The sequence below is a fragment of the Puma concolor genome, chromosome D3 (genome assembly GCF_028749965.1).
Source record: "Puma concolor isolate L17-30 chromosome D3, mPumCon1.1.hap2, whole genome shotgun sequence".
Lineage (NCBI taxonomy): Eukaryota > Metazoa > Chordata > Mammalia > Carnivora > Felidae > Puma > Puma concolor.
In genome coordinates, this window is record NC_141678.1 from 19,889,306 (window position 1) to 19,908,000 (window position 18,695).

Consider the following 18,695-nt stretch of genomic DNA (forward strand, 5'->3'; position numbering starts at 1 on the left):
AAAATTTTATTTTGAAGTCCCATATATCAATTTCCTCCTTTATGGTTTTAGGTTTTTTGTGTTCTGGTTGAGAAATCTTTCCCTACTTAATCACTTTATTCTTCTTTATTTTGTTTTGCAATAAGGTTTTTTTAAATTAGCTTTAGGTGTACAAATAATTATTTGATATTTGTATATATTTCATCTACATTTTTGAAGAGTACTTTTGCTGGATATGGAATTTGTGGTTGACATATTTTTATTCCTTTCAGTATTTACATATGTCATCCTAATGTTTTCTGGCTTCCATTGTATCTGATCAGAAGTCATCCATTACCTGTATCATTTCCTCCCTGCATATAATGTATTTTCTTTTAGTTCTCTCAAAATGTCCTCTTTATCTTTACTTTTAGCAGTTTGACTATGATGTTAACCTAGGTGTAGCTTTGTGTTCATTGGTGTTTGTTAAGCTTTTTGCATGGAAAATTAACATTTTTCACCACACTTGGGATACTTTCTTACTATTTCTTCAAAAAAATTTTTTCTGCCTCTTTCTTGCTCTCCTTTCTGGGATACCAATTACATGTACGTTGGACTACTTGATATTGTATCACAGGTCTCTGAGGCTTTGCTCCTTTTTCTTCAAAAATTTTTCCCTTCTGTTCTTTCTCTTGGGTAATTCTTATTGAATTCACTGATTCTCTCTTTTGTCATTTTGTTTGTGCTGTTGAGTTCCTCCTATGTATTTTTCATTTCAGCTACTGTGCTTTTTAACTTTAGAATTTCCATTTGGTTCTCTTCTATAGTTTCAGTTTCTCTGTTGAGAGGCTCTATTTGTTCATTCATTAGTATCACATTTTCCTTTATTTCTTTGAACATATTTATAATAGTAGGTTCAAAGCCTTTTTTTTGTTAAATCAACATCCGGGCCTGCTCATTTATTTACTGCTTTTTCTTCTGGAGTGTGGGTCACATTTATATTGCCATTTCTTTGTGTGTCTAATAATTCCTGGTTGCAGACTGGCCATCATAGATCATATGATGTAGCATTCCACAATCTGCTTTGTTCTTCTGAAGATTGCTGTTTCTTGTTGTTGTTGTTGTTTTGTAGGCAATTAACTTACCTGGACTCAAACTGCAACATCTTTCATGTCATCCCACCTCCCACTCCTACACTGAAGTTTATAGCTGCTGATGTCTATGATTGTTTTTTCAGCTTCTAGCTGCTGCTAATTTAGCCTAGTCCTATAGAGGTTTTCTTTGCACTTGAGTAGTCTCACAGTCAGTCAAGGTTTCATGCAGAATTTATGCCAAGTTTATAAACTTTGATTTATACTCAAAGTTAATTCCCTCTTTGTCTCCCTTGTTTTTGGTGCTCCCACAAAAGTTTCCTGTTGCTTTGTTAGCCCTCTGTTCTCTCCTCTGTTATGGGTAAGACTTGTTCGCCACTGCCTACATTGTGTGGGTTGGGGAATGTACTCAGTCCTAGGCACTGTAAAGTCACAGATCTCACACGTATAGCTCTATCTCTGTTAAGATAGAGCTCCCTTTGGTTTCTGTCTTTTTTTTTTTTTTTTTTGGCTCCCTGGGTTCTCATGCATGCATCTGTACTTTGGTGGTCAGCCAGGGATCTGAGCTTTTTCTATCTTATTTTAAAATCCCCCTCTACCTCAAGGACATAAAGATATTCTACACTTCCTTATAAAAATTCAAAATCTTTTGCCTTTCCTATTTAAGTCTTTAATCAATCTAAAATTATTTTTGTGTATAATAGGGATCCAATTTAATTTTTTCATATGATAATCAATTGACCCTCCTTTACTCAGTGATCTGCAGTGCCATTGATGTCATAAACCAAGTCCATGTATATGAGTGTTCCTTAGTTATTTCTCTTTTCCACTTGTCAGTGTTTTAACTCTTGTGTCAATACCATACTGTCTTAATTACTATAGCTTTATAGTAAGTCTTGATATTTGAGGGCAAATCTTTATTATTTTTCGTTGATAGGAGTATCTTTGCTACTTTTATGCTTTTTTACATACATTTTCTTTTTTCCAGCTTTATGGATATATAATAACATACAACATTGTGTAAGTTTAAGGTGTACAACACAATTTGATATACATATACTTGCAAAATGATTATCACAGTAAGTGATATCTATATACTATACTTGCAAAGTGATTATCACAGTAAATATCTCCATCACCTCATATAATTACCTTTTTTTTTAATGGTGAGAACTTTTAAGATTTACTCTCTTACAACTTCTAAGTATATAACACAGTATTGTTAATGATAGTTACCATACTACTTAAAAAAAATCCTTGTAGCCATTCTGTGCCTTTTGATTGGAGAATTTAATTCCTTTATATTTAAAGTAATTATTGAAAGATAAGGACTTAAATGCTATCTTACTCATTGTTTTCTGGCAGTTTTGTAGTTCCCTTGTTATTTTCTTCCTCATGCTGTCTTCCTTTGCAAATTGATGATTTTCCATGGAAGTACGCTTTCATTTCCTCCTATGTATCTTTTGTGTATCTACTGTAACTTTTTGCTTTTTTGTTACCATGGGGTTTACATAAAATGTCTCATAGATGTAATAGTCTATTTCAAGGTGATAAATTTGATCACATACAAAAACTGTACCTTTTACTCCCCATCTCAACATTTTATGTTTTGATGTTATAATTTCTTTTTATATTATGTATCCATTAACAAATAATTATAGCTATATTTTAATATTTTTATTTTTTATTTTTTTTAAATGTTTATTTATTTTGAGAGAGATACAGAGAGCGTGAGCAGAGGAGGGACAGAGAGAGAGACACAGAATCCGAAGCACGTTCCAGGCTCTGAGCTGTCAGCACAGAGCCTGACATGGGGCTCCAACCCACAAACTGCAAGGTCATGCCCTGAGCCAAAGTTGGACACTTAATGTTCTGAGCCACCCAGGCACACCTAGTTATTTTTATTTTTTAATATTTATTTAGTTGAGAGAGAGAGCAAGCAAGTGGGGGAAAGGCAGAGGGAGAGGCAATCTTAAACAGGCTCTATGCCCAGCAAAGAGCCTGATGTGGGTCTCAGTCTCACGACTGTGAGATCATGACCTGAGCCAAAATCAAGAGTCAGATGCTTAACCAACTGAGCTATCCAGGTGCCCTTCTCCTTCATTTCTAAAGGATAACTTTACCAGGTAAAGTATACTTGGTTGGCAGGGTTTTTTTTCCATCACTTTAAATATATCATCCCACTCTTTCTTGGCCTGCAAGGCTTCTGCTAAGAAATCTGCAGATATCATTATGGAGGTTCCCATGTATGTGAAGACTTTTCTCTTGTTTAAAAAATTTTCCCTTTGATTTTAGACACTTTCATTATAAGAAAAAGAATATAGTTTTAGGTTGAAATTTGGTGGGGGGACCCATAGGCTTTATGATCTTGGATATCCAAATCTCTTCCCAGATTTGGGAAGTTCTCAGCCATTATTTCTTAAAATAAGCTTTCTGTCCCTTTCTCCCTCTCTTGTCCCTCTGGGAGCCCCTGATGTGTATATTGTTTTTCTTAATGGTATCCCATAGTCTCATAGACTTTCTTAACTTTTTCATTGTTCCCCTTGAGTGAGTTATTTCAAATGACCCGTCTTCTACTTCACAGATTCTTCTGTTGGATCCAGCCTGCTATTTATGTGATCTATTGCACTTTTCATTTCATTCATTGTATTCTCCGGCCCCAGAATTTGTTTCATTATTTTCATGATCTCTCTCTGCTAAACTTCTCATTTCCTCCATGTATTGTTTTCCTTATTTTATTGAATTGTCTTTCTGTATTTTCTTGTACCTCACCAAGCTTCTTTCAAACAACTATTTTGCATTCTTTATCAAACAAATCTCAGATCTCCATTTCTTTGGCATTGGTTACTAGAAAACTGTACTCCTCTGGTGGTGCCATGTTTCATTGATTTTTCATGTTCCTAAAAAAAAATTTTTTTTAGGTAGGTTCCATGCCCAGTGTGGAGCCCAATGTGGGGCTTGAACTCATGGCCCTGAGATCAAGACCTGAGCTGAGATCAAGACTTGTACACTAAACTGACTAAACCACCCAGATGGCCCCATGTTTCTCAAATTTTGTATTACTGTCTTTGAGGAAGCAGTCACCTCCACATCTTTACTGACTGGCTTTAGGAGAGAAATACCTTCTCTAAGCTCTGCTAGAAATTCCAAGGCTTTCTCAGACTTTTTCTATGGATATACCAGCTCCACATTTCTTGTTCCTTTTTTGGGGGAATCCTTTTTAAGATTATATGTCTTCTCTTGATCCTGCAAAGCCAGGCCAAGTTCTGACAGCCTCCCTTTGCTTGCTTTCCCTAGGGCAATGCTGAAGTTAGTGTGCTTTCCTCAATCCCACAGAGTCAGTATGGCTTTCTGTGAATGCTCACTAACTTTCTACAAAAAACACTTGCTCTTGCCACCATCAGGGATGCAGAAAGAGAGCTGGCCAGAGGGTGGAGGTGCATGTGGGTGAGGTGTGTGCCCTTGGGCCAATTGAGGGGATCTATAGGTGAGGAGACCCCAGCAGCTCACTGGCAGGCTTCCTGATAAGTCTGCAAAGTAATTAGTAGGATTCATGTTCCTCTGATCATGGCTGAGAGCCATGTGCTGTTCTCTCAGCCACTCCTCAGCCTCCTAGATGTGCGGCACACCTCCATATTCTGGATGGGATGAGAAACAAGTGGGTCCTCTTGGCAGACTTTGCACAACTGGATTGCTGAGCACTTACTCCCATACTCTCAATTTCCCCTGTGGGAGAAATTTCAGGCCGAGAAGGTCTCTCTTGGCACTTAGCTGTGCCACCTTGGGGAAGGGGTGGGACATAGGTACACTGAAACTCTTCCTCTCACTCTCTTCATTACATCCAGTCTTCGATTTTCTTTTTTCCAACAGTGTGCTAGAACTTCTCTAGTGGAATTCTGGTCTTCCACAAAGGCCCTCTTATCTGTGGGTGATTACTAAATTGGTGTTCTTTGAGGGAAGATGGCAGAAAGCTCTTATTCCACCATGTTGATGATGTTATTCCACATATCTTCACAGATGTGCAGGCCAGATGGTCTCTGTTCTCTCTCAGCTGGTCACTGACATGTATTTATCCCCTTATCTCCTACATACATTTTATTATAAATTTTTTTTAAGTTTATTTATTTATTTTTGAGAGAGGGAGAGAGAAAGCATGAGCATGAAGAGAGGAGAGGCAGAGAGAGAAGGAGAGAGGAAGAGAGAGGGAATTCCAAACAAGCTCTGCAATATCAGCATGGAATCCGACATGGGGCTCAAATTCATGAACCATGAGATCATGACCTGAGCTGAAATCAAGAGTCGGACACTTAACCGACTAAACCACCCAGCTGTCCCCTACATACATTTTAGAATCAGCATGTCAAGTTTCTAAAAAAATTCTGTTTGGAATCTCATTCCCAGCACAGACTAATTTGGAAAGAACTAACATTTTTAGGATATCGTCTTCTAGTAATTAACATAGTTGTTCGTTTCATTTATTTAGGTCTTATTTTTAGATAAAGTTTTCAAACGTTTTCTGTAAAAGCCCTAAAAAGTGAACCCTTGAATAAGGTCCAGAGGGAAACAGCAGGCAATTACCAGCATCTGTGTACCCAAGGCCGAGTGATGTTATTTCAGGCATTTCTCAGGGTTTAGGGAAGTCAGTAAAACGATCAAAAGACTGAGAAGTTTAACTTGCCTCCAGGATATGTTTATGTACACATGAAATATTTGTAAGAAAAAATACTATAGAGAACAGAGTAACTGATAATGGCTACTCACCCCAGCCTTAATGTAAATAGGAGAAAATATCCAACCAAGAACACACAGCAGAAACGGAGCCTGAAACCAAGAAAGAGAATTACATTAGGGTTCCATCTAGGGCAAGCTCTTAAATGAGATGCAAGCTCAGTGACTTCTGTTTGAGTCTAACAAATGTATCAGTACTGGGGAACCTTATAAACAACAGCCCAAGCACGCACCTTCTAGTACAATAAACTACTTACAGGCACTTGATCTTTGCCTATGAAAGAGTGCCTTCTTAATTTGGTGTGGGGGGGGAGGGGAGGGGGAGGCTTAACTGAGCCAGTTTTCAAGGTATGTATGTATTTATTTATTTATTTATTTATTTATTTATTTATTTTTTCAACGTTTATTTATTTTTTGGACAGAGAGAGACAGAGCATGAACGGGGGAGGGGCAGAGAGAGAGGGAGACACAGAATCAGAAACAGGCTCCAGGCTCTGAGCCATCAGCCCAGAGCCTGACGCGGGGCTCGAACTCCCGGACCGGGAGATTGTGACCTGGCTGAAGTCGGACGCTTAACCGACTGCGCCACCCAGGCGCCCCTCAAGGTATTTATTTTTAATATTGTTTGTCTATTTCCAGAGAGGAACAAAGGTGGCTTATATATAGAAGATAGTTTAAAAAAAAAAAAAAAAAAAAAAAAAAGACCAGAAACCATTCAGAGAAATGAGGGAGAAACTCTACCAAAATTTCATACAAGTTATTGAAAATAAGTAATAAATTTGGCTCTGGCTTTCTTACAAAGAAGGGGTAAGGTAAGTTGAATTTATAAAGGAGATGCTAGTAAATTCTGAGAAGTAAATGGTGGTAAAGGCCAGGGCTTTTTGCTAGGCTTGAAATTGACTTGGATAGAAGTGTCCTTTATTTTTGTAGTCTATAAGGAGAAAGATGAGACTCAGAAAGTAGGGAGCCTTCTGATTTACCCAGAAAAGTCAGATGGTTTATACAGAAATAAGTTAATAAGCCCAAGACTTATAAATTCACTTATATTTAGGCGAACAAATTCTATGTTCTACAACAAATATATCCCACAGATTAAATAAATAATCCATTTAATAGGTTTTATGGTTCAAACCTGGTATTCTTAGGAGGTCATTTAGGAGTTTTGTAGTAATTAGTTGAATATCCTGAAGAGCACAGTTGAGCCCATTCTCAATACATACTTCAAATATACACATGCATATACATACACACATACATGTACATATAGACACATATATCTGTGTGTTTACACATATACACATATATATCTGTATGTATATCTACACATAAACATGTATGTACACCTATATTTAAATGTTAATATGGTCTTTTCTCTTTTTCCTCCCTGGATGGTCTCCTAAAAGTTCTTTGTTCATTGTATTCCTACGGCCCTTGGGATGTAAACATTCTCTGTCTCTTCATTAACTTCATTAACTAAGAAGAATGAAAACTAGCACAATCATTTTGAAAATCAAAGACTTGGTTCTTTTCTCCTGTGACTTCTAAGAGGTCTTCAATATTTACCAGAGGTAGAAAGCAAGTTTTTATATTTAGGAGTTTTATTTGGACAATGATAAAGAGGGAGGTTAGTTGCTGCACAAGGTATTACTTACATTCCATTCAAAGGCCCCAATAGCAATCCCTGAAGTCGCTCCTATTCCAGCCAGGCCCATGAAGTGGCCACTGCCAATACTGGAGGCAAAAAGAGAAGCGCCTATCTGAAAATCAAAAGGTGATTACCTAGCAGAACTATCAGTCCAACTCCAAGAATTCATTTTCACAAATGTAAACCGAATTTTCCATTTTCTCAAAAGCGATTATTCCCTGGGCAGAATTCCCATTTATGTTTCTGCTACACAAACACCCTACCTACAAATTAGAAGCCAAGTGAGAAGAGAGAACATGAAAAAAGAATGGCCATTCTTACATTGCCACATTTCACATGCTCCACCCACTTACTTGCAATTCCCTAATGCAGAAATATTAGCAGAGTGCAATTTCATCATTGTCTAAATAATTTAAAAATATCAATAATCTAACTGGTTGTAAGTATTGGTTAAAATACTAAGGTGCATGAATATGATGAAATACAATGTAGCATACAGAAAGAATAAAGGAGCTTTTCATTAAACAATAAGGTAAGCAATATGTATGATATAATCTCATTAAAATTTTATGTGTGCATCTTACATTTGCACAGATATATGCTTATATATGCATGGGAATGGTTCTGGTTTTATATATATATATATGTATATATATATATATATATACATATAACAAAATATTTCTGGAGTTATGGTTATAGAGATGGAATGAGGAGAAAATTTCAAGTTCTATACTTAGACTATAACTTTTGGGCTTTTTACAATCAACATCTGTTACTTTCAAAAGAAAAAATTCCTAGAGGTATTTAAATGAGCAAAATCCCTCCTAAACCAATAACAGCTTTTTAATTGAGTAGAGATAGCCACTCCATTCAAAACAAAAATCCAACTATGATGCCTTTGACATGAGATAGATTTTAAACTAAATTATCAAGAGAGGTTGAAAATAATGAAGCCTTTTAGGTAAAAACAAACACCTCATCACTGACAATATTGACATAAGATAAAGTAGTATTCAAGATCAAAAGCATTAGGGGCCCCTGGGGGCTCAGTCAGTTAGGCATCCACTCTTGATTTTGGCTCAGATTCATGGGTTCAAGCCCCACGTCAGGCTCTGTGCTGGTGGTGCAGTCTGCTTGGGATTCTCTCTCTCTCTCTCTCTCTCCCCCTCCGTCTCTTTCTACCCCTCCTCATAAATAAACATAATAATAAAAAATTTTTTTAAAGTAACTTTATAGTTACCTTATAGAACTAACTTTTACAAGGTAAAATGCACTAATAAGCCATCGTTGAGAACATACAGATATCAAATACCTTAACAGGGACAATTGTAAGGCAAAAAAAGTCTTAGAAGTGGCACATAATAAATACTCAAATAATAGTAGTTATTTTTATTATTAAGAATGTTCACTACATTTACCATAATAGTTAAAAATTATATACAGTCTAATTTGCCCAATAATATGGTATTTAAATGGTGGAATGTCCATATGATATAACAGTATGCAACTGTATATAAATATAAAATAAATCTACCTATCTATGTTTATACAGATGTTGGAAGTTGCTAGCATGTTATTAAATTAAAAGATAGCTTTAAAAGGCACCATTTGTTAATTTAATAACTACTAATAAATGTCCATTGCCAACTATGCCCAGGCACTGTTCTAGGTATTAGGGATACATTAGTGAGTAAACTAGACAAAAATCCCTACTCTCATGAAGCCAACATTCTTTTGGGAAAAAGAGAATAAACAAAATAAATTAGAAGATTATTTTATAGCATGATAGTAATAAATACTATAGAGGAAAAAAAAACTGGAGAGGTGGATAGGAAGTACTGGGAAATTGGGTGGTCAGGGTAGACTGTCTGAGAGAAGAGTTGAAGAAGACCAGAAGAGGTGGGGGCACAAGCCATGGGGATTCTGGGGAGAGTGCTCCAGCCAGAGAAAGCATCAGGGGCAAAGGTCCTGAGGCAGAGACACAGCTGGGTTGTTCAAGGACACTGGCTGGAGATGGGGAACAGGCATCCTGGGAGGCAAGGTCAGAGAGGTAACGAGGTACAGGACATCTGTGCCCTACTACAGGCCACTGTAAGGGGCTGGACTTTCATTTTAGGTGACATAGGCACCCCAACAGGGTTTTAAGCAGAAAAGTGACTTTGGTCTGTGCCTTCAGATAGGCGCCTATGGTCTGACTTGAGTTTTAATAGGCTCTCTTTAGCTGCTCTGTTGAGATTGCATATAGAAGAGCCAAGGTAGAAGGAGGGAGCTCAACAAGCTGTTATACTTAATCCAGGTGAGAGACAATAGCAGCATGGACCTGGAGGCAGAGTTGATGGGAAGTGGTCAGATTTGAAAGATATTTTTTAGATCGAGTCGCAGGATTTCCTAATAGATGGGACGTTGGGTGCAAGAGAAACTAAAGCATCTAACAAGACTCCATGTTTGCTAACCAGAGCAACCAGAAGATGGAGTTGCTATTCAGGAGAAAAGAAAGGTGGTGAGAGAAGCAGATTTGCTGAGGGAAGTCCAGGGCTCCCTTTGGGGCTTGTTCAGTTTGAGATACCTGATAGACCTCTCAAGTGCAGTGTCAAACAGTACAGGTGTCATGTGTGAGTCTGGAGTTCACATGAGAGACCCGTGATTTGTTAGCATGTAACTGGTATTCAATGCCATGAGCTAGACGAGTTGCCAAGTATTTGAGTGTGATTGGAGAGAAGCAGTCAGGCGTGGGCCCTGGGGACTTCCAGTGTTAAGAAGTGAGGGAGATGGGGGAAAACCAGCTGGGGAGACTGACCATGAGCAGCTGGGGAGGCAGCTGGAAAGGAGGAGAGCAAGGCGACAAAACAGGGAGGGAGGGAGGAAGGACTAAGAGCCTCAGAGTTTCACCACTGCCAAGCCAGCTTAGATGAGCACTGAGAACTGGGCACAAGAATAAGCCATGTACAATTTAAAAAAAAAAAAAAAAAAAAGGAGAGAAAGAAAAGTCAGTCACATGGAGGGCCTCAACAAGAGCAGCTGATACCCATCAGGTATCTGCTAATAAGAATATAAAACAGGGGCGCCTGGGTGGCGCAGTCGGTTAAGCGTCCGACTTCAGCCAGGTCACGATCTCGCGGTCCGTGAGTTCGAGCCCCGCGTCAGGCTCTGGGCTGATGGCTCAGAGCCTGGAGCCTGTTTCCGATTCTGTGTCTCCCTCTCTCTCTGCCCCTCCCCCGTTCATGCTCTGTCTCTCTCTGTCCCAAAAATAAATAAACGTTGAAAAAAAATTAAAAAAAAAAAGAATATAAAACAAAAAAGATAGCCAGAGTGGCAAAAATCATTCTTTTAGTTTCCTTTACTAATACCATAAAATATTTTGTTCATGAAGCAATAACCCTAACAATGAAAAGAGAAGCCACAGCAAAGAAATTAATAAATCATAACATACATAAACATTGGGAGGGCAAAGCATGTTACTGTCTCTTGGAAACCGTTAGAAGTGTCAGTTTTATGAGGCAATATGGGAAGAAGATTGTCATTTCTCTAGGTACAGAAAACATGACTACAGGTCTAAGTGGCTCAGGCAAAAGACTGGGGGCCTCACAGCCCAGGAAGAGGCTGTGTTGCTGGAATCCTCTGCAGAAAAATAAACTAAGGTAGGAGGCCCATTGCAAACATTTTTTTGCTGCATTCAATCTCTTTCTAAAGCAGGTTTACAAAAAAAAAAAGAAGATTCAAGTATAATTCAGAGAGTTAAATGCCAGGAAAATGCTTTTCCCCAAATCTCCCAGCTAAGAGGCAAAGCCATTTCTGCTAGGTTGTTGGATCCATCAGAGTAAGTGTACTTTCCTTTTCCCTTTTAATAAAGGCAATTTCTCCTTCTGAGACAAGATTTCTCTCTTTGAAGTGCTACCCCAGTGTGAAAAAAAAATCTTTGCCATAAGACTGGTTAACATTTGAGGGCAAAGAATATTAATGAGTAAGGGCCTGCTTCTTATATCATTCTCTAAATGTACCTTACATTCCTGTGCTGGAAACGCATGTACATTTTTACATGTACATGTATATTTTACATGTACATTTTACAGTTAATTTTTTTTAATGTTTGTTTATTTTTGAGAGAGAGAGAGCGTGAGGTGGGAAAGGGCAGACAGACAGGGAGACACAGAATCCAAAGCAGGCTTTAGGCTCCGAGCTGTCAGCACAGAGCCCCACGCAGGGCTTGAATTCATGAGCTATGAGATCACAACCTGAGCTGAAGTTGGACACTTAACTGACTGAGCCACCCAGGCACCCCTATTTTTACATAATAAGTTATAAAGCAGCGCTGGCTCAGGCTTGCCTTGGGTCCTAGGAGGTTGGGCCCTTCTGGTGACCCACATCTTCCTCCTCCCTGGGGCACTCCTACCCACTCTATCCTGGGTACAGGGTCATGGACAGGCAGCTGCCTCTTCTGCTGTGGGGGTTTTGAGGCACTCCTCTTGGATGGAATAACTTTGAATAATGAATAATACATAAAAGACAAGAAATGATTTCTACCCTGCCTCCCTCCATCTAGCATCATGCTGTTCCATACCCAAGCTTTGGTATATGCTGTTCCTTCTGCCTGGGATGCCCTCACACTCTACCTGTAAACACCTACTCCACCTCCAAATCCTGCTCAGATAACCCTACCTCTAGAAGACCTTTCCCGTCTTGTACCCCCTCCACCCAGCAAGCCTGAGTTTACCTTTCATCAGTATCTGGCCTGTGCACCTCCCACCAGACTCACTGCTGTCCTGCACTGTAACGTGATGCAATTTGCTGGATACACATATAACTCCCTTTCTAGATTGTGGGCTTCCAGCAGGCAAGACTGTCTATTCCCCACCTGTGTCCTGGTACCTAGAACAATGCTTTGTACATACCAGGCACCTAATAAATGGTTAGTGAATTAAACTGAGTTGAATGAAAACATTTTGGTAAGAAACTACTTACGAGTTAAGCAAACTCTAATGAAATGACTTTCCCAATTTAGCAACTTCAAATTATTTTGGGTATAAGATATCTACATTAAAGTAATAGACAAGTTAACATGTGGCCGCCTAAGCGGATTGCCACATGCAAACCTTACTCACCGGCCACCATGCTAGATTGCGGCCAGCCAGGAAGAAGTCGTCTACTGTCCCACGACTGCTTGACAGGATAGCCTTAAAAACAAATGAACAATAGAAATACAAGAAACAAACTGCTCCAAAGACACAGATCTCTCAAACGATCACCTTCACTTATGCATAAATCTCTTTAGCAGAGACCCCCCAAATCCATTTTCCCTTTCTTTCTTTTTAGGAATAGAAGCCCCTACTCACTGGGTTACTCTGGCCACCCAGCAGGAGACTACAGTCTCTTCTAGCTCTGGTTGTGTGGACATCTCCATTTCTCTACACTTCTGAGAAATTAATATTGCTTCATTTTTTTCCCCAACTAGTTAACCAGTGTCATAGCTTCTAGCAGAGTCTGGGAGATGAGTGGTTAGTGAATGTATGGATCAGTGAGGAATGGCAAACCTGAACATGTGCCCAGCTTCTTCCAGAACAGCTGTCACTCTGCCATTATTACGGTGTCCTTCCAACACATCCAAGTCCTCTCTACTCAGGCTCCCCAGCTCTGATTCCCAGACTCTGATGTGGCCAAAAGACAATCCTGGGGATTTCCTGGAATGCCTAGGACTGGCATGACCTAAGGATGACAGCTGATTGACAGAAATATGTTTCTGTGGGAAGAGTGAACTTAAAAACTGCCGTCTGAGGGGTGCCTGGGTGGCTCAGTTGGTCAAGCGTCTTGACTCTTGATTTCAGCTCAGGCCATGATCTCACAGTTCCTAGGATCGAGTCCTGTTGGGCATGGAGCCTGCTTGGAATTCTCTCTCTCTCCCTCTCTCTCTCTGCCCCTCCCCTGCTTTCTCTCTCTCTCAAAATAAATAAATAAACATTTAAAAAAATCCTGCCATCTGAGGTATCTATATTATAATGCAATTTCCTCACATCATAAGCCTCAAACCAAAGAAACAACTCTCCAAATCAGACACATTAGGTTAGTCTCACCTCATCTAGTCACTAAATATTTACCAAGGGCCTACTACGTGCAGAGCTGAACTTTTTAAGGGAAGCATCAGCTGGGAAACTTTTAAAAGGACTTAAAAAAAATTCATCTGTTCTCAGAATAAAAGCATCCTCGCTTTCCACAAAGAGAGGACTAGACAGTAAGAAAAGCAGATCCTGAGGAGAAGGTGGCTTAAGTGCCTGTCCCTGCCTCTTCCTTCCTCCCTGCTCTCTTCTTGGAATAATAACACCACACAGCAGCCGGGCTGGTGGGGGGAAGAAGATACAACCAACTCTTTCTCAAAGATCTCTGGGCTGAGACTGATAAAAAGAGAAAAACAAAAACAAAAAAAAAGTGTAAGTTTTTTCCCTTTACCATCCTATAAGAGCCAAGACACTAGCAGCAAAGACTGATTTCTCAGTTTCCTGGGGGACTCAGCAGACAGGAGTTGATGAATGCTTTCAGGAAGAAGTCCCATCTGTGTGAATGTGGGCAATTTGGTTCAGCAAGAAAAGGGTGGTTTAATAACTGGAAGAAAATAAAGCTAGATTTATCCATTGAATCATACATAAAAATAATTTTCAGATGTTCTAGAGATTTAAATATGAAAAAACTATAAACTATTAGAAGAAAATTTGGGATAATATTTGTACAAATTTGGAATGGGAGAAAACTTTCCTAAGAAAAGCAGGAAATCTAGAAGATGCAAAGGGAAAGAGAGATAGTTGACTTCTTCAAGGTGAACAAAAACTCAAATGACAGAAAGACACCATTAATAGTTTAGACCAGTGGCCCTCAACCAGAGATGATTTTTTTCCCCAACCACTCAGGGGATATTTGGCAGTGTCTGGTTACATTTTTGGTTATGAATGGGCAGGCGTCAAGGATACTTCTAAGCATCCTATTATGCACAGGACAGATACCCACAATGAATTATCTGGTCCCAAATATCAGTAGTAAACACTGGTTTGGACAAATGACAGCTTGGGGAAAACAGATGAGCAAGTCAAATGACAAAGAAGTTGATAAAAGCAAAAACACAGATAAAAAATGGCAAATAAAAAGATGCTCAACCTCACTAGGAGTCTAGGAAGTACAAATTAAAGCTACAAAGACATACCACTGTCCACCCATCAGGCTGGCAAAACACACACACACACACACACACACACACACACACACACACACACAGTAATGAGCAAGTCTTGGGGGAAAGAGCATGATCATATCCTGCTTGTGAAAAATGTAAATCTCAACAAGCTCTGGAGATTAGCATTTAGTAATATCTACTAAAATTTCAAATAAATGTATACTTCTGACCCAGCACTTCCAATTTTGGGAATCCATGCTACACAGATGAAAAGTACCAACACAACAATACCTGGCATCAAAACCAATACCTGGCAACACTCTAAGTGTAGATTAGTAGGGAAGAGCTGGATAGTATCTATTTGTGGGACTACTAGTCAGTTAATAACAACATAAGCTGTATCTCTATCCATTGACCTAAAGGATTCTCTCCACATATAGTAAGTGGGGGAAGAGGCAGGCTGCAGAGTAATGTGTATGATACAATCACATCTTCTATAAAGACAAAACACAAAATTCTACGTGTGTCTGCATGTTTGGATAAGCACTGAGAAAGGGGAGGGATACATGACCCATGGTTATCTCAGAGGGATGGGAATGGATGGGGGAAGAATAGTAACTTATTCTTTATTTATGCATCTTTTCGCTCTTACAATGAGCATGTTAATATTTTCCTAATTAAAAACAATATAAGATTATCCAAAAGAACAAATGGAAAGATAATACAAAGAAGGGAAAAGATCAGAGCATTCTGGATAACTATGTATGTTTTATGGCTCCCAGAACAGAAGGAACAGCAGGTTTCTTTAGGAAATGACCAGATGGCTTACCAGTCCTCTGACCTTGGCCAGACTTAGACCCCAAGTGAGTCTGGGACAAAACTGGGTGGGGGCTTCCAATTCAATGAGAGCACTAGAAGAAGGATCCAAAAATAAGTACTCATTATTCAGAGACCCTGTGTCTTTGGGTACTTAGAAGGATGTTTCTCATAACTGAGGCCAATTAAAAAAAAATCTTCAGTTTGAATGATCTGGATAAACACCCCAGATTTCTCCTTTATGTTTGGAATAAAGGGCCTATATTTTCTCTTCTGGTACAAAATTCTCTTAATAGGATGGAGACCATGTCTCCATTACTCTATCTGCTTACTAGCAGCATAGTGACTTAGTGTAAGCCCTCAAAAGAGTGTCCAGTGATCGTATTTTGAAAGGCACAGCAAGATTCTGCACAGTAAGATCCTGCTCATAACCTGGTGAAGTGTCCCAAAGTAAAGGTCACATGGGCATGAAAGCTTCAGCTGGGTGGGGGCCACCCAGAATGAAAACTCTCCCATTGGTTTAGTGAATGGTGGCAGTCACCAGATATTCCTGCTTGGTGAAGCAGGCCAGGCAGAGGCTTCTGATGGTTAACAACTTATCGGAGGGGTGACACCATGACACCAACCAAAGCTGTCATACCCATCTGATCTTTCGCTGGAATGCAGGCCTGTCCCAGGGTAGCATGGTTAAAAGACACCTTTTTGAGTGCTTACGTACTAAGCTCTAGTGGGCAGATGGCAATAAAGGAGACATGGTCTCCACCCTCTTAAAAGAAGCTTGTACGAAGAAATAAGCTTTTTATTCAGATTTAAAGAGAACACTTAGAGCCCTAAGTTACTAGTGACCTTTGAGATTTTGCTAGCAAGGCAAAGGGATTAAGATCATGAGTCAGATCAGACAGCTCTAGGTTCAAATCTGAACCCAATCGTTCCCTGGTTACTTAAATTCTTTGAGCCTTGGTTTCCTCAACTGGGGAATTAGTGGGAATGACAGTATGTTAGTCACAGCAGGGTTGTGAGGACATGAACTTGAAGCACTCACAGCAGACCCGTCACTTAAAGGCCTAATCAGAGATAGCTGTCATTATTATCATCATCATGATCTTAACAGCGCCTGCTTATCAAACACCTCTCAGGTTCCAGGCAGCGAGCACGGGGGAGGGATTTGAGCCTGCTCATTTATTTGGGGGTGGGGGGGGGACACGTGCGATTAATCAATATGGCTCCATTACTGAGGATTTGCATTTATTTACCTTTGGCTGGAGGGTAGGAAGTAGGTAGAAACAGGGAGAGTGGAGAGGTCTCCACCGGCCAACAAGGGCTGTGCATAGGCTGGGGCAGGATACTGGGGCGGGATGCAAGGTCAGGGACCAGGTGACTGGCAGGGAGTGGGTCAAACCCAGCCTGGGGTCCAGGGCCCCGCCTTCCCCTCCGGGCCCCGACGTACCCACAGCCCGATGCCCAGGACCAACAGGAAGTACAAAACCATCACCAGGATGTCTAGGGCGCTAGTGACGCCGAAGCCCAAAGCATTCCAGCTAGAGATATCGCCATACCACGAAAAGCTCATGGTGGCGCTTCTGGGCCAGGTGAGTAGTGCGGGCTATCAGAGGAGGCGGCAACGGCTCTCACTTTGGCTTCGGTTTTGGCTTTGGCTGTGGCTCCGCCACCGTAGTGCGTCACGGGAAGGGCCGCGGGGCAGCCTGGGAGTTACCTGCAGGCCTCGCGGCCCAGCGGGGCCAAGTCCCCTCCTCCCCCCTCCCCCCACCCTCCCAGGTTGGGGATCCCGCCTTCCTTAGGGGTTGGTCTATTTAGTGAGAAAACGAAAAGCCTTTCCTCACTGCTGTACCAGGTACAACCCCCCCCCCCCCCCCCCCCATTCTCCTGGGTGCGCTGCACTTCTGGAACTTAGACTTCGAGTTGGGCTGGACTGGGCCAGCGTGAGTTAACAGGGGCAGGATCAGTCGCTGTGCATCTTTCTGAGCCATCCTTGGGGCCTGCAGCAAAGTGAGAAGCCCGTGATACTGCCATTGTCTTTATTTTTGCGTTAATTTGGATTTAGTAAAACAATTACATTGGGATATTATTTCTCGAGTCCTGACTTTTTCGATGCCCCCTTAAATTTTGCACCAAGGAAAATGCTTCACTCGCCTCACCCTAGTCAGGGTCCTACTTGGGCCAACTGATTTCAGAGGGGCCCCAGGTTTTTGCAATTTGATCTTTCGCTGGTGATGTGAGTATTTTTAGTCTGGGCCAAGCGTTACTCTCCTTGATGTTTCTGCCAAAGATGTTTTAATGCTAAATTGTACTTTTTGAAATTTTGGTTAATAATACTAACAACAAAAAATACTAGTAACAATAATAATAGCTAACATAATAGTTCTTGCTAGATTTCCTTCTTTGCACTTTGCACATGTTAACTCATTTGATTCTCACAATAAGCAAGTTGAATTTATGACCACAAGGATGGGGGGCTGCCGGGGGGCGGTTGCTTATACTGGCTGGTAGCCATTTAGAGGTCTATGATCACGGCCTCCTGAGCAGAATTCTGTAATCCTAGTTCAGTGCTGTTCAAAAGAAATATACTATGAATCACAGATGTTATTTAATTTTTTTCCAGCTTCATTAAGGTATGATTGACAAATAAAAATTGTGTGTATTTAAGATGTAGGTGATGTTTTGACAAATTACCATAATCTAACATATCAATCACTTCCCATCATTACCATTTCGTGTGTGTGTGTGTGTGTGTGTGTGTGTGTGTGGTAAGAACACTTGAGATCTACTCTGCTAGCAAATTTCAAGTATGCAGTACAGTATAATTGACTGTAGTCACCATGTCATACACCAGGTCTCTTGAATTTATTCATTTTATAACTGCAAATTTGTACCCTTTGATTAATATCTCCCCTTTCCCCCCAGGCCCACCCTCGCTTCTGGTAACCACCATTCTGTCTCTGTGAGTTTGACTTTTATTATTGTTATTTTTTTAGATTTCACGTATAGGTGAGATCATATAATGTCTTTCTGTGCCTAGTTTATTTCACTCAGCATAATGTCTTCCAGGTTTATCCATGCTATTGCAAATGGCAAGATTTTCTTCTTTTGTGAGGCTGAATAATATTCCATTATGTCCATATATATCACATTTTCTTTACTCATTCATCTGCCCCTGGATGCTTAGGTTGCTTCCATATCTTGGCTACTGTATAACGCTGCAGTGAACATGGGGGTGCAGGTATCTCTTTGAGATAGTGACTTTATTTCCTTTGGATACATACCCAGAAGTGGGATTGCTGAA

At 40.2% G+C, this 18,695-nt stretch overlaps 1 protein-coding gene across 1 annotated transcript; it reads right to left on the reverse strand.

Moving 5' to 3' along the window:
* Positions 1 to 4,751: 4,751 nt before the first annotated feature.
* On the reverse strand, positions 4,752 to 17,057 carry LOC147575368 (sodium/glucose cotransporter 1-like). Its single transcript, XM_086683344.1, has 5 exons — positions 16,842 to 17,057; positions 12,525 to 12,596; positions 7,430 to 7,534; positions 5,811 to 5,870; positions 4,752 to 4,775 (listed from the first exon to the last, which is right to left on the reverse strand). Exons 1-5 carry the CDS (start codon positions 16,962 to 16,964, stop codon positions 4,752 to 4,754), a joined length of 384 nt encoding a protein of 127 aa, XP_086539470.1. The 5' UTR covers positions 16,965 to 17,057.
* Between the last annotated feature and the right edge of the window lie 1,638 nt (positions 17,058 to 18,695).

Excerpts from the sequence above, each read along its gene's own strand:
- LOC147575368 (XM_086683344.1), bottom strand. The coding sequence starts at position 16,964 with ATGAGCTTTTCGTGGTATGGCGATATCTCTAGCTGGAATGCTTTGGGC. Across the intron at positions 7,535-12,524 it reads GCAATCTAGCATGGTGGCCG|ATAGGCGCTTCTCTTTTTGC; the intron begins GTGAGTAAGGTT and ends TTTGATTTTCAG. Across the intron at positions 5,871-7,429 it reads TTGGGGCCTTTGAATGGAAT|GCTCCGTTTCTGCTGTGTGT; the intron begins GTAAGTAATACC and ends TCTTGGTTTCAG.